This window comes from Melanostigma gelatinosum (genome assembly GCF_949748355.1).
Source record: "Melanostigma gelatinosum genome assembly, chromosome: 11".
Lineage (NCBI taxonomy): Eukaryota > Metazoa > Chordata > Actinopteri > Perciformes > Zoarcidae > Melanostigma > Melanostigma gelatinosum.
Window position 1 is genome coordinate 20,893,964 of NC_136644.1, and position 13,979 is coordinate 20,907,942.

General features: G+C 43.0%; 1 protein-coding gene across 1 annotated transcript in view; it reads left to right on the forward strand.

Moving 5' to 3' along the window:
* The first annotated feature begins 3,743 nt into the window (after positions 1 to 3,743).
* tll1 (tolloid-like 1) overlaps positions 3,744 to 13,979 on the forward strand; it is a 35,983-nt gene continuing 25,747 nt past the window's right edge. The window contains exon 1 of the mRNA XM_079278704.1: positions 3,744 to 4,100. Within this exon, the coding sequence (XP_079134830.1) occupies positions 3,920 to 4,100 (181 nt within the window). The 5' untranslated portion in view covers positions 3,744 to 3,919. The remainder of the gene's footprint in view (positions 4,101 to 13,979) is intronic.

Here is a 13,979-nt window from a genome sequence, read left to right on the forward strand (position 1 = left end):
AGTCCATTCAGACAGGTTCTACGAGGAACAGCCGGTTCCGCTGCAACTTGGTGGGTAACAAAAGCCCCTTAAACTAATAAAATAGTATATCATTACTCCTATCTTCAGTTACCTTCCATCTGGTCCATATGTAACAGTTGTGGGTCATGGAACGAGACGACTCAAGTGATTGTTTTCAACATTTATTTATTGAAGACAAAATATCACCAATGAATTGCCTTCTGATCATTTTCTGGCCCTCTGCTCCCTCAGCAACGTGTGATTTAATTCATTTTCTTCAAATACACACTGACCAATCAGAGCTCGGTACGTGGACCGTTAATGAATATTACATACCGGTATGTGCCACCACCACAGAAACAATATAACGTTAGGTTTGGCCAACAAAACCAACGTTTGGTTTAGACAACAAAACCACTTAGTTAGTTTCAGGAAAACATCATGGTTGGTCCTAGAAATAATTAGTTTCAGGCAACAAAAATAACGTTAGGGTTTAGGCAACAAGTTAGGTTTAAGAAAAACATCGAGGTTGGGCTTAAAATACGTACGGAACCTAAGTAACGACATCCCAAACGTAACTTTACAATAACTCAACAACACTTTGGTACGTGACTAGTATGCTGTTTTCATAAAGTCCTGTGTTTGATCCGTCCACCTCCCCTCTCTCCCTCCATCCCGCCACCATAGTCTTTCTCACTGTTTGTACTGAATCAGTAGCTCTGAGCGTTGCCCATTCACATGCGTTTCATTTTTGTGTCTGCCATGACAAAGAATCCTAATTGATTTTCCATTGACATTGTTTCCGTGCTGCCAACATGCTGTTAGGAGCTTGTGGTCAGTTCACGTATTTCTGTGAACTCAGTCTATTTTGTCAAAGACTTGAATTTATAACCAAATACCTGCAAACCTTAGCATGCTACATGCTACAAAGTAACCAAGATTGCAAACATAACATTATTTGCTACAATGTCAATGATAGCATGTGAGCGTGTTGATGTTAGCATTTAGTTTAGCGACAGATTTACAAAGACGCTGGCATGGTTGTCGACTCTTCAGCTGCGTTCGAAATCGCATACTTTTTATTTTTACTTTTATTATGTACTGCAGCTGCCCTTAGAAAGGACGTACAGTTGCATGTAGTATGCATTCGATTCGGACATACTACTTCCTAATAACCTAATACCTTACACCCTGATGCTCTTGCTCATATATCTGCTTCCTGAAGGATTGTGGGTTAGACTAGCCAGAAAAGCATGCTGGCTTGGATGCTGCAAAATGGGACCTGATGTAATATTTGACATATGTGTTGGGACTTACAAAATCTTTTTCTTGCACACTAAATAGTATGGTAGAATGGTATTGGAACGCATAGCCAATTTCACATCAACAAACTCCCAGATATGCTGAGGAAACAGTTACATTCTGCAGGTTTTAAAAAAATGAGAATTGGTGATGCTTCCTCCTGTTATAAAGGTCGATAATCAACTTCTTTCTCTTATAATCTGATGGTTAAGTTTATCACCTGTCTTCGGGACAAAAATCAGGGGTTTGTTGACCTACACTAACTAAACTCCGCGCGTGTCTGAGTGTGCGCGCGCAGCCTCCAGGGGATTTGTGTCCATGCCTCGGGGCGTGTGTAGTGGACAGCTTGCGGATGGATTGATACAGTGACGTCAGCGCGCCGCTACCTCTCCCCGAGGGCAGATTTAATCGGGAGCAGCAGAGACAGCGCTCCGGTAATCTCCCGGTAATACATGGGGGGAGACGGGCACGTTCGGAACTGCCGGTACCAAGTGACACGCAGGCCCCCTGAGAGTCCCGAGATTAGACTCCTGCGTTTGAGGCATGATGGGTCGCTTCGTGACACCGCAGCAAACCGACGCGGCCCGGGCAGGTAAACGCACCAGGTAAACTGTGGCGACGCAGGGTGAACTGGTCTCAGGAGGATTTATCTCGGCAGGGTGTTCACTGGCGGCATTGATTGTCAATAACTGCTGCTGTTATATGTGTGTCTGCACTACATGTGCGTGGGTTGCACTTGGGAGATCATTGGGTATTTGTTGACAACTTTCCAGTCCGTGCAAGATCTTTTTTTTGTGAAAAGACGCCAAGTTTACGTTTTGGTAAATGTTCTTTTCTCAAATGGAAAAGCTGGTTTGGCTTCACACACACAAACACCACAGAGTAGAGGTTCATTCAGTGTCGGCTACTTGGTACCAGTGATGCAGTGGAGGATCGCGAACCTTCTGTTGTTGACCGACAGACTGGTTAAATGTATCTAACGTTGCCAAATTTATAGAAAAAAAACATTAACGAAATTAATAATTAGAAATAAAATGTAAACTCGTCTACAACTGCTGGTTTAAAGTTAATATGTTTATATTTTGTGATTGGAGAACATTCCCCCTCACACCCAAGTTAGTGGGACACATTATGAAGCGAAACACGAAAGTAATTTGTGTTTGATCACCCTCTGAATGTCGAAGCGGATGTTCGGCTCTATTTCTTGACCGACTTACTCTGTTTATGTCATGCTATACTGAATCAGTAGCTCTGAGCGTTGCCCATTCACATGCGTTTCATTTTTGTGTCTGCCATGACAAAGAATCCTAATTGATTTTCCATTGACATTGTTTCCGTGCTGCCAACATGCTGTTAGGAGCTTGTGGTCAGTTCACGTAATTCTGTGAACTCAGTCTATTTTGTCAAAGACTTGAATTTATAACCAAATACTATCATGCTATTGTACAGGGAAGCCAGTATATGTACCTCCCGTGTTCAAGGTGCACGTCTTTTTACGCACAAGACCTAATTATTGCAATAATTGCATTTAATATAACCTTTGATCTTGTTCCATTTCTCTCTTTCAAGGACAGAGAAGGAGGGCACAAGAGGAAGTATAATGACAGTCATGAAGGCGACCTAGTTTGTTGCCTCTGGGCATTTATGGTTTGGTTGTCACCTACTTGGCACCTGCCTCCAAATCACCAGATAACACCCATTATGAACAGGGTATAAGGGCTGATGGACACTAAAACCGACAGACCAATTTGTAACCACCTTGTTACTTTTACTGCTACCGGTTTTTACTGTAAATTCTCTGGAGCCTATTTTACGGATCGGTGTGAGTAAGGGTCCAATAAGCTGTGAAGATCAGTGCGCGTTTCCTCCGCTGTCACCCCGCTGTGATAAGGGATGCAGCTCCTGAAGTTTATTGATTACAGTGGGTTATCCTAATGTATGCGTTTCTGCTCAGTGAGAGGGAGAGAGTCTTTGCACATGAAAACGCATCAAATGTTCAGTGAAAAGAGACAAAAGGTACAAAGAAAGTTTAGGTTCTGCACCACTTGGGTGGAACAGTGCAGGTATTTTGGCGGTGTGTGTGTCCGTGTGTGTGTTTGCGTGTAGGCGGTGCGCTGACTTGGGAGAGGGAGAGGGGGGGGGGATTGCACTACGCGAGAGAGTATGACACAGTCAGTGCTGGTTGGAAATATACGAGGCGGATGTTTCTCGTGAGCAGCAGACACACAGCCGTGCGTCTTTGCGCTCAGAGATCATACAGTCCAGATCCACTCATCGCGTCTTTCTCTTGTTTCTTTTCCCCCCGCAGCAGCCTCACCTGTGAAGCTACAGCGGAGGACAGCGGAGCGCCTCAGCGAACACTTTGCTGACTGACAGCCACCGGGACGGACGGACAGACGGACAACTCAGTGTACTTTTACCATGGAGGACAGCCGGGAAGATTAACTTGCAGCAGCCTACAGTATCCGCAACCAGACTGTCTTCGAGGAGAGCGGTCTTCGCAATGATCCGTTAAAAACGCTGCCGCCAATGCTTTCTTTGGAGAGTGGATAGACCATCTCCTAAGAACAGAGGAGACGAGCAGAGAGGCCTTTTGTTCGTTTATTTCAGTCCTCAGATGGACCGAGTGCCCTCGGCACTGGCCGCTAAGATGCGCTGGATCACGCTGGTGCTTGCCGGCTTGACTTTCTGGGGCAAAGTGACTATTTGTAACTGTTTCGACTACGAGGAGCCAGACTATGATTACTATGAGGAGGAGCGAGCGGAGACCATTGACTACAAAGACCCGTGCAAAGCTGGTGAGTCCTGTATTTACTCCGTTTTAGTTTGTAATCATAACGGTGAAAATAAGGCATTTTACGCGTCTGGTTGCGTTGATCCAACCGCTCTAGCGCGCGCGCTCTGAGGTGGGACGTGTACGTGTGTATGAGAAATGACAGCGTGTGTGTGTTTGCATGTGTGTGTGTGCACACTGGTCCAGATGCCCCGTTTTACCCACGTTGTACCCACGTTAAAACCACGTTTATCGTTATGATCACTCGGTGGTGCCACGTGCAGGTCGGCGACGGTCCTGCTAAGCCGGTGTCCTCCTGAAATACACGCGCACACATTCGGCGCGTGCATTACGTGTCGGCAGAATTTGGGTTCCTATTGTGCCCGAAATGTTGTTGATACAATCTGTGCATGTGCACCAAGTACACCGCTGTGTGTGTTTGCGCGTGCATCCAGACGTTACATCAACCATCAAGGAAGATGAGAAACAGCTGGACTCAACTGTACCAAAATGCCTGCGCTGATGCAGGCTCTCTCTCTCCTTTTCACACAACGGCACGCACACACACACAATTTTTGTTGGACCTTTAATGACGGTCTTGGAGCTGCTGTGGAACAACAGTGAAACCATGTTTGGTCTCATAAAATAGGCAGTAGATGTGTGTATACAATGAAAGAAAGAGCACGTATACAAATTGATCATACACTCGTTTTTAAATTGTGTCAACAAATTATTGTCCGTGATTTAATGCAAGGTATTAAAAATGCAAGTTAATAGGTGTCATGCCTGGTATCTATATGTGCTCCACCCATGTGAAATGGATATTAAGCTTGCGTGCAATCCCAGTTTTAAACTAAGCTCTCTGTCTTTCCTTCCTTCTTTCTTTTACAATATACATGTGTAGTATTTGTTGGTGTCTAGCCCATCTACCTATTGTGGTATTCATGCTTTAAAATTGTGTATTGAATATGATACATGAGTTTCAGTCATGACGCTGGCAAGGTACTTTTTTCCAATATCACAGATAAGTTCCTTGCATTTATATTCATTTCTTTGCATTTATCGTTACATTTGTTTCCCTATTTCACAAAATATGCTACAATACACGTAAGCAGTCATACAACTTTCCAGATGTAGGGAGATATATTGTCAAAAATAAGTAAACAAGACTAAAACCTCAACAAGCAAGTCAAGGCTCAATTGCCAGTCCTAAATCTGTCTTAATCTTGCACTTTATGTTCTTGTGTTTCGGTGTACGGACGTGTGTCAGTTATCTTTTAACATGAAGAACACTCTGTTCACTGCTCGTTGTCCAGACCATGTAGCAAAGCTCAGTAAGGATTGACTGGTAAGGATTATTGTTGCATGTTAACTCTACAGTATACGGATCATTCCTACGGAGCAGGTGGAGGAATCGGAAGATACCTGAGAGATGTTGCCGTGTTGTTCTTTTTCTAGATGTTTGCTTTGGTTACACCTGTCTGACTGTGTGTGTATATGCAGATGTGTTTGTGCACACAAATATGTTCAAATGTGTTTTAATGGCACCTTTGAGGCCTTAATGTTGTCTGTGATGACACATTGGACAGATATGGACTCCACCCAGAACACTGAGTGTCCACACGCTGACAAACACACATTCCTCACATACCAAATACACAAACCTGACAACCCTGGACACTTGCCACTGTGTGTGTGTGTGTGTGTGTGTCTATGTGCTTTTCATGTGCATGTTACACTGTTCTCTCTGTGGGTGATTTAATGTTGATACTGCAATCCCATGACTTTGTGGTTTTTAGTTATGCTGAGACCTGGCCGTGTGTTAGTGTTTGGATTGAAGCCCGGCAGGTTACAGGGAGACAGTCAGTCTACATATGTTTGAGTAACTGAGCGACTCTTGTAGGTTAAAATAACTGAGTGAGAAAACACAGGCAATGCTTTTATTCGCTGGAAATATCAGTGAACATAAAGAATGTATTCATACTTATACACTTCAATTTCTCACAGCAATCGCACACACGAGTATCCCGTTTCCCCTGTAAACCTCAACTGATACCTGTTTCTTCCGATATAATCATGTGTGCATTTTGAAGGCATTTTTTTTGCCTTCATTACATGTATGACAGCATAGATCAACCAATAATTCTGGGAAAGAGAGGTTAGAGGGTGAATGTGCGGAAAAGGTCCCTGTCTGGGAGGATCCCATTTACAAACATCGAACTCGCTTGATTCTGCTGGAGGGAAGTCCTTGTTTCTACTAATAATCAAGGGACAGTATGGACGTTTTCGGTATGTGTGTCAAATTTCAAAACTTTTATTCAAGCACTTTTAACTTTCATACCTTTCTGTACAATAATCACCAGTCATACACCTCAGGATAGCCGTCAATGTTTTGCTTAAGTTGAAATGTTTTCAAATCAAGTGGTTATGTCTGCATGACAATTAACACCAACCAGATCAAATCTTCATCCGTTTGCATCCTTACATTCACTTTTTATGCATCCGTGACATCTCAAATACGTTTTGGTTGTTGGAAAATACGACTACCGATTTCAAATCAAATTTTTTGGACAATCTTTAACCTCATAGATTACGTCGTGCTCAATTTTGACTGTTTCTGAGTGTTTTCTTACTTTTAGACTTGTCGACTAGACTAAGTTTGAACTACCGCTTAAACAGGGAATCAAGTCGTTCGGAACATCCCTGATACACAGATATACACATACAATGTGAGCACCAGGCGGAGTGGACACATGCGCGTGCACATAAGACAATTGTTGGTTGCACCCCGAGAGTGGACCCATTTAGTTGTCAGTGTGTGAAGAGTTGGTGGCTGCGTGTTTCTGTGTGTGCAGCTTGTAAGAAGTGGAAGCGCGGCTCATTCCAGTTCTGACCCTGTGGCATCGGTCTGAGTGGTTGGTATTCCGCCTCCTGTTTTTGCTGGGAAAACACAAGGGGGAATATTTGGCTGTCTGCTTATCTCCTCCGAGTCCCGCGCTGGTAGACAGGAGAACACACACTTCCAGGCCTTTGTGAAGTGATTTCCCGACGCGAACACACATGCACACAGACGCACACACTCGATACACACACACGCAGAGCTCCCTCCATTCACCCGTGCTTATCTCTTCCTGGTTGTCTGCATCCTGCTACTCAGCTGGAGATGACACACACACGCGCATGCACACACACACTCGTACGGACGTGCACAAGCTCCTACGCTCACTCAAGAGTCATTCATGCTTCCTTCCAAATCACTGTTCTCATAAAATGCTCACACAAACGGAGTGAAAGCTAAACAAACCACGATGTCGGAGTGAAGCTGTGGGTCATTTCTTCAGGAGTGACCCAAGAGACCAACTGCCTGTTCTTCAAATACAATAGCGGTGTATCACAGGAGTGTGCAACAGTATAGTACAATACATGATGTCCATTTTCTCATGGATGTACATCTCTGAACTCAGATGTTACAGTACAGGAATTACAATAAGAGTTCACTCTGCAACAGAGTGTAAACAAAACAAAATAAAACCTCCAAAAATAGCATTATGAGTTCTAAGAAAATAAAAAAAATGGAGAATAGTGGTTTTGCTCTCTTCATTGTGCACAATCTGAGCCATTCTGTTTAGAAGAAACAGCAAAGATGCAGCTTGACTGCAACAAAATTTCCCCAAATCCTGGAGTGAGGAGTTCTTTCTTTTTTTCGTCTCCACACAGGGATCAGAGGGCAGCGTCGGGTAAAAGAGTCTACGGTGATTTAAAGTCGAGTTTATGAGCACTTAAGTAACATGAATAGTTACGTCACAGTTTCCATGTGGAGCGTGAAGCAGGACCTTCCACTTGAGGGAAGATCTCCACCACGCTCTCTACAGTACATGAAGTGGTTCACGACGGCTGAAGCTCATTCTGTTGTTCAGATACAGTTAACGTCGCTTCAACCTTTTGTAGGGTCTGGATCGGGTACCTGCTATGCAGACCCATGAAAACCTCTGGTCCTGCTCAGACTCTCACTGATCTCAAAACTTACCAGGAACTCCAGGTCTTTCTGGGACTTTTCTCCAGACCGTCTGTTCTTTTCTCTTGTCTTTGTGAATTCAGGAAGTGAAGTCTTACATCTTCAGGTTAATTGTGAATTGTGAATCCTTTTCAACGTGCATGAACACATCTTTGCCGTCGTCCAAGCGACCAAGAGTGGATCTGTGTCTGTTTGCGTCAACTTATTTTTTTCCGAGTGCTTATATGCTCTCACTGCCAGTTACATGAACACAAGCTTTCAATGAGTCCGACAAATATAAATATAAAAACACACTTTTTGCATTTAGCCAGCGGGGAATCCCTACCTTAATATTATGCATGACGTCACTTGGGAATTCCCCGAAACACAAGTATGGGATTTCTTTTTTTATAGTTGTATACAGTCGTTTATTAGCCGCTGAGCAAATGCGTGGATACCAGTCCTCATACGCAGAGGTAGTAAACACATTGCCGAAATAAACATGAATATACACGGATTCACATTCTGTTGTTACTGTTTCGGTTCCACGGCTGAGAAACAGCTGATTAAATGTCAGGAACAGACTTAAACAGATGAATATCAGCTCAGGGGTTCAGTCATTGGTAACATAACAAGACATGAATATCTCTCCTGCATTGTTTTAACTTCCTGTGGATTCAAGAAGTGAAATAAATACCTGACAGCGCCACTCTGCCATGGTAACCCACATAGTGGTCAAAGGGGGTATCGAGAAAAATCCTGCAATCATGATTTCAGCACATCACCGAAATCACTTAAACACGCAGCGGCAATCCCGTCAAGTGAAACCAGCAACTTCTGCATTTCGGTCTTTTTCTGGGTTCAGGTGACATTTAGGTCTGTAAGTTTATTTGCAGCGACTGTGGCTAAGTGGCCTTCCTTCAATCAGAGGATCGGCGGTTCGATCCCCGGCTCCTGCTCCACTAGTCGCATGTCGATGTGTCCTTGAGCAAGACACGTAACCCTAAAAATTGCTCCCATTGCTGTGCCTACGGTATGAATGTGATGGAATCCGAATTGTAAGTCGCTTTGGATAAAAGCGTCTGCTAAATGACTGTAATGTAATCTGCCAGCCACTTTGGCCAGGAAGCCACAAAGTTCTTGGATCCTGCTCTTGTATTATATCAGTGCATCAGGTGTATCTTAAACAGAGTGTGTGTGTGTGTGTGCCCATGCCAATGGGAACTGTATGTGTGCTTTTGAGTTTTTTAGTCCGAGAGTGAAGCCCACCATGTCGTGACAGTGAGCTGCAGCTACTGTTCACCCCTTCCCCCATTTCTCAGTAGGAAGGAAGCTAGAGCAATGTGTGTATGTGTGTGTTTGACACTGAGGCTGCGTTGTGTGTGTGTGTGAGTGTGTGTGTGTGAACGAGCGGACGAGCGTTCTCACTCATATTATATGAAACAGGATTTTCCCGAGCAGAGTGCTCATGCCACTGAGCTTCCGAAGTCTTCTTCAGGATCCCCAGCTCAGCATAAACTCTGCGGCCGCGCTGAGAGCCGACTGTTTGTTTTGGAGCGTTATTGTTCTTGAGCTGCAGAAGCCATGAGTCAGCACCGCCATCACTCAGCTCACCTGCCACACGTTGCTCAATTATTAAATGCTTTTATGTCACCTAGCTTTTCCTGATGGTATTTATAGCAGCAAAGTCATTCGCATACACCCCGTTGTTGGTTGAGGAAAAGCCACCTTGCCTTGTTTTTCAGATGTCCCTAATATTGTAGGAACCCACCTGCGGTCACAGTTGCAGCCCCCGAGCGAACATGATGCACAGCTACACCCTCTAGGTCCGCTCGGTGGATATTTTTTGCCAGCAACAAGCCTTACTGTGTGCAAAGACAGTACTGCACGGTCAGTCATTTAGAAGTTCTACGTCCAGGGCAACTGGACTTTGGGTTCTTCAAGATGTTTCATCAGTCCAGTTGCCCTTGACCTTCCACTTCAAGGTATAAGCTACCATGACCTGGATGACAGGAAGTCTTTCCAGATACATGTACACTTGATGCACAACAACCAAACAGTGGCTAGTTTTATGCCACAATAAAGTATAATTTTAAACAAACACATCCATATTATTTCTACTCAGTAGCGAGGAGCAATGGTAGCCACATAACGTAGCTTGAACGCATCATAATGTAACGTAATGCAACCTCCATTAAAGTTAGTTGGTCCGTTATTTAGCCAAGCAGGACTGTGCTGCCCACCGGCTGTGAACAGTTTACGTTAACAGCTGACCTTACAACAAGGATTCGTTGTTCAATTCAACCTACGCACAGTTGATTAGTGACACCGCAAAACCGGCAGTGGTATGGACGGAGGGGGGGAATCAATGATTTACGATAATCCAGTTACTTGAGTTTCAGCCCCATAAACAATCAGTATTTATTCATAAGGCCAATATTCACTCTCTTTTAGCTGTTTTTTGTCTCTAGCAACGAAGAAAGTTGAAAATATTGACACTGAGAGCGTTTACAGGGAACTGAAACAGTAAAGTTGTAGGCCTTACCGCTAAACAATGAGCTGCAGTTCGCTACGAAGCTCCGTATAGCTGATCAAGATGCAGATTTGGGTGATGACTCTCTGTAGGTTCACCCCGACAATGGACCCTTTCGACATCGCTTTTTCAACAAAGACTTCTCGAATATTAGCCAGCTGTGTCTGATTTCATGCCTTAACTTGATTTAGTCATTGTAATCTGTTTACAAAACTCATTACTGAGCAATTCAACTGAAATCAATGTTACGTCACACCTCAAAGAGATTAGTCCTCCAATGAGTGAAGGTATGCAGTCACACTTGATGTACGAGACATACAGAGAGCGGGGCTATCCACCATCCTCACGAAAAATAACATTGTTCAGTGTTATATACATATATCTTTCAATTGATCTTTGTTCATGTGAACGCTTGCTGTCTGCCGGCTCCCTGGGTGCAGACCCAGGACACCCTGACCCGTCACAATGTCTGGCCAAACCCATGACCTGCTGGAGAAGAATCTCAGTGTCACAGTAATGTGATTAGGAGGTTACACCATGCTGTCTCTGTGTGTGTTTGTCATATGATATTATGTTATTTTGTCTCATACCAAACATGTCTTTGCTTGTTTTCACCTTCAGTTTATGTGGACTGCTCTTTAAGTGTGTGCTCTTTTAAAGTCGCAGATGTTCATTTTACTGAAAATAAATTAAGCGACAGTACATTGCTTTGTTTTTTAAAATAATAATTTCATACCTTTATTTACATTTTTACTCAAGTTATTTTAATTCTACTGTGACTTCAGGATTATATTTTGGTGCGCTCTCCGCTGCAATGCTTTTGGTCTCGTGCACTTTCATACAACAGCACACAGTTGCATTCATGTGGATCAAGCAGCTTGTACAACAATTCGTTTTAGAGAAAATCCTCAAACAGGGCCGAGATAATCTCTTTTTAATATCACAGTACGTTCACAGTCAGGTATATACAGTGTAATAATATCACACATGCACATGTGCACGCACACATCTTAGGCCCCCGACAGTGTGACCTTATATTTGCTTAATGAGGAGCTTAGCGAGATGTGTGTGTGTGTGTGTGTGTGTGTTTGTGTTAGATGCACAGCAGTGAGTACAGCATGAGTGCATAACTCAGCAGTGCATAATTCTCTACTGTATTGTACTGTAGTGTCTGTAGAATGTCAAAGATAAATCGCTTAACAACACTCATTAAATCAGCAATATCTGAATGGAAACAATATATTCATAGCAGTGGATTCTGGTGCCAGACTTAAGAGGATAGTTTGAGAGAAAACCATCAATCTTTATTGTCCGGATGTGAAAAAAAAACAAATGAAACAGCTGGTGTCATCTCCAAGATTGTCTTTTTTTTTTTTTTAACAAAAATAAAAACGTTTGTCATCAGAATAGTGAAAAGGTGCTATAATAACATAAATATTAAACATGTAACTAAGTAAGTAAATTTGATTTTTACAGCATGTTTTTTTAACAGTGGTCACAAAGTGCCTTACATCAACATCAGTGCAGAGTAAATAAAATCATCAAGTAAAGCAAAGGACTTACAAGAGAGAGAGAGAGAGCGAGAGAGAGAGAGAAAAAAAATCTAAAATACATACTAACATAACACTTGCAAACCCAGAAAGCATACAGAAATCAGTCACCATCCGGATCAATCATCATTATAGAAAAACCCACTTAAAGAAGTTGGTCCTCAGATGTTTTTGAAACAGTCAACAGACTCAGATGATCTAAAGGGAGTGGAGAGATTTTCCCAAAGTCTTTTTAGTTGTATCACGCATAGCCAACAGGTTTTGGTTGGATGACCGAAGTGACGTGTAAGGGTTTAGTAGCTTGTAGATGGTGGCAGGAGCTAGGCCATGTAGTGCCTTATAAGTGATGAAAATAATCTTAAAATCAATCTGAACTTCACTGGCAGCCAATGCAGCGAGGCTGAAATAGGAGTGACGGCCAGTTAAGATCAGAGCTGCTGTATTTTGTACAAGCTGAAAATTTTTCATGATCAGTTTTACCAAGGCAAGTGTTTGACGAAGCACATACTGTCACACCGTCACACAGAGCCACTATTGCGACATTTCTTAGCAGGCTGCGGAGTAAACTTGCAGAAAGCCGACAATCAGTCCTGTGTGCCTGAGAAGTTGATCGATACAACACAAACCGATCTGCTCGCTCTCCAAGCAGCCACCATGGTGTGAGCTGCTGGATGCATGTGAGGGAAGTCTGCCTCTCAGTTTGTGTTTGGTGCATTATTCCTGTGTGTGTGTGTGTGTGTGTGTGTGTGTTTGCTGCAGTGCCCCTGCTGAAGGGCGAACAGTAAGGCCCTGGTCAGCATGATGCAGGTCTCCTGGGGTTTTTGGATCAATACTTTTCCTCCTGCATCTCCCTGCCTCACCGTCCTCACCCCTCCTCACCCACTGGCTTGACTTTGGGCTATTTATGGTATCTCTATGGATTAACGAGACCCCAACAATCAATGGGCCAGACTTACTATCACTGTACCCTCCCTCCTCTTCTCGCTTTGTATCTCCTGCTTGCGTCAGCTCCTTTTCTCCTTATTTTCCTGAAAAATCCGAAACCATTAGGTGTGTCACAATCTCGCCGTCCCACAAATAGAAGCAAATGAACCGGGGAATATCATTTCAAGTGCAGTGCCATGTGATGCTGTCTGAAATGAGAATTGACACGGATGATGATCTTTTGCTGGTGATGTGCGAGTTTCTTTAGGTGTTGACTGGATTCCTTTTGCACCCATTTGGTAGTTTTTGTGGCTCGCTATGACACCACTTTGGCAGAGTTGGCAGTAGACGGGAGTGTCAGTAGAAAATAAATTGTGTCGCCCACAATGCAATTTGTACAGTGCCTGTTCAGACCACATCTTAGCACCAGGAATGGTGTAATTGTGTTATTTGTGTGGCTTTATATGGCAGAGTCACACCAACATCAAGCTCTACAGAATCAAATAAACCTCTTTTATAGATGTTGAGTTTGATTGCTTTACTTTTCAACTCGTGTCTCACTAAATGCAGCTTTTTTTTAACAGTAAAATACATTTTATTGCACTACAAAGTTTGTTACATCTGCACATTTCATTGTTGTAAAAATACAAGTTTTCCAGCTGTAGCCACATTACCAAGCACTATAGATACAGTATAATTAATTGATAACAACAAAACACTTGTTTTGAATCAGATGAATTATAGAGTGACAGAAAATTCATCAGCAACTATTGACGTCATCAATTAATATTCAAGTCATTTTTCAAACAAAAATGCCATTTCAAGGTTTCAGTATCTCAGATAAGAACATTTGATGCTTTTAATTGTCTGTTATTATAGTAAACTGAATATTTTGGGGGGATT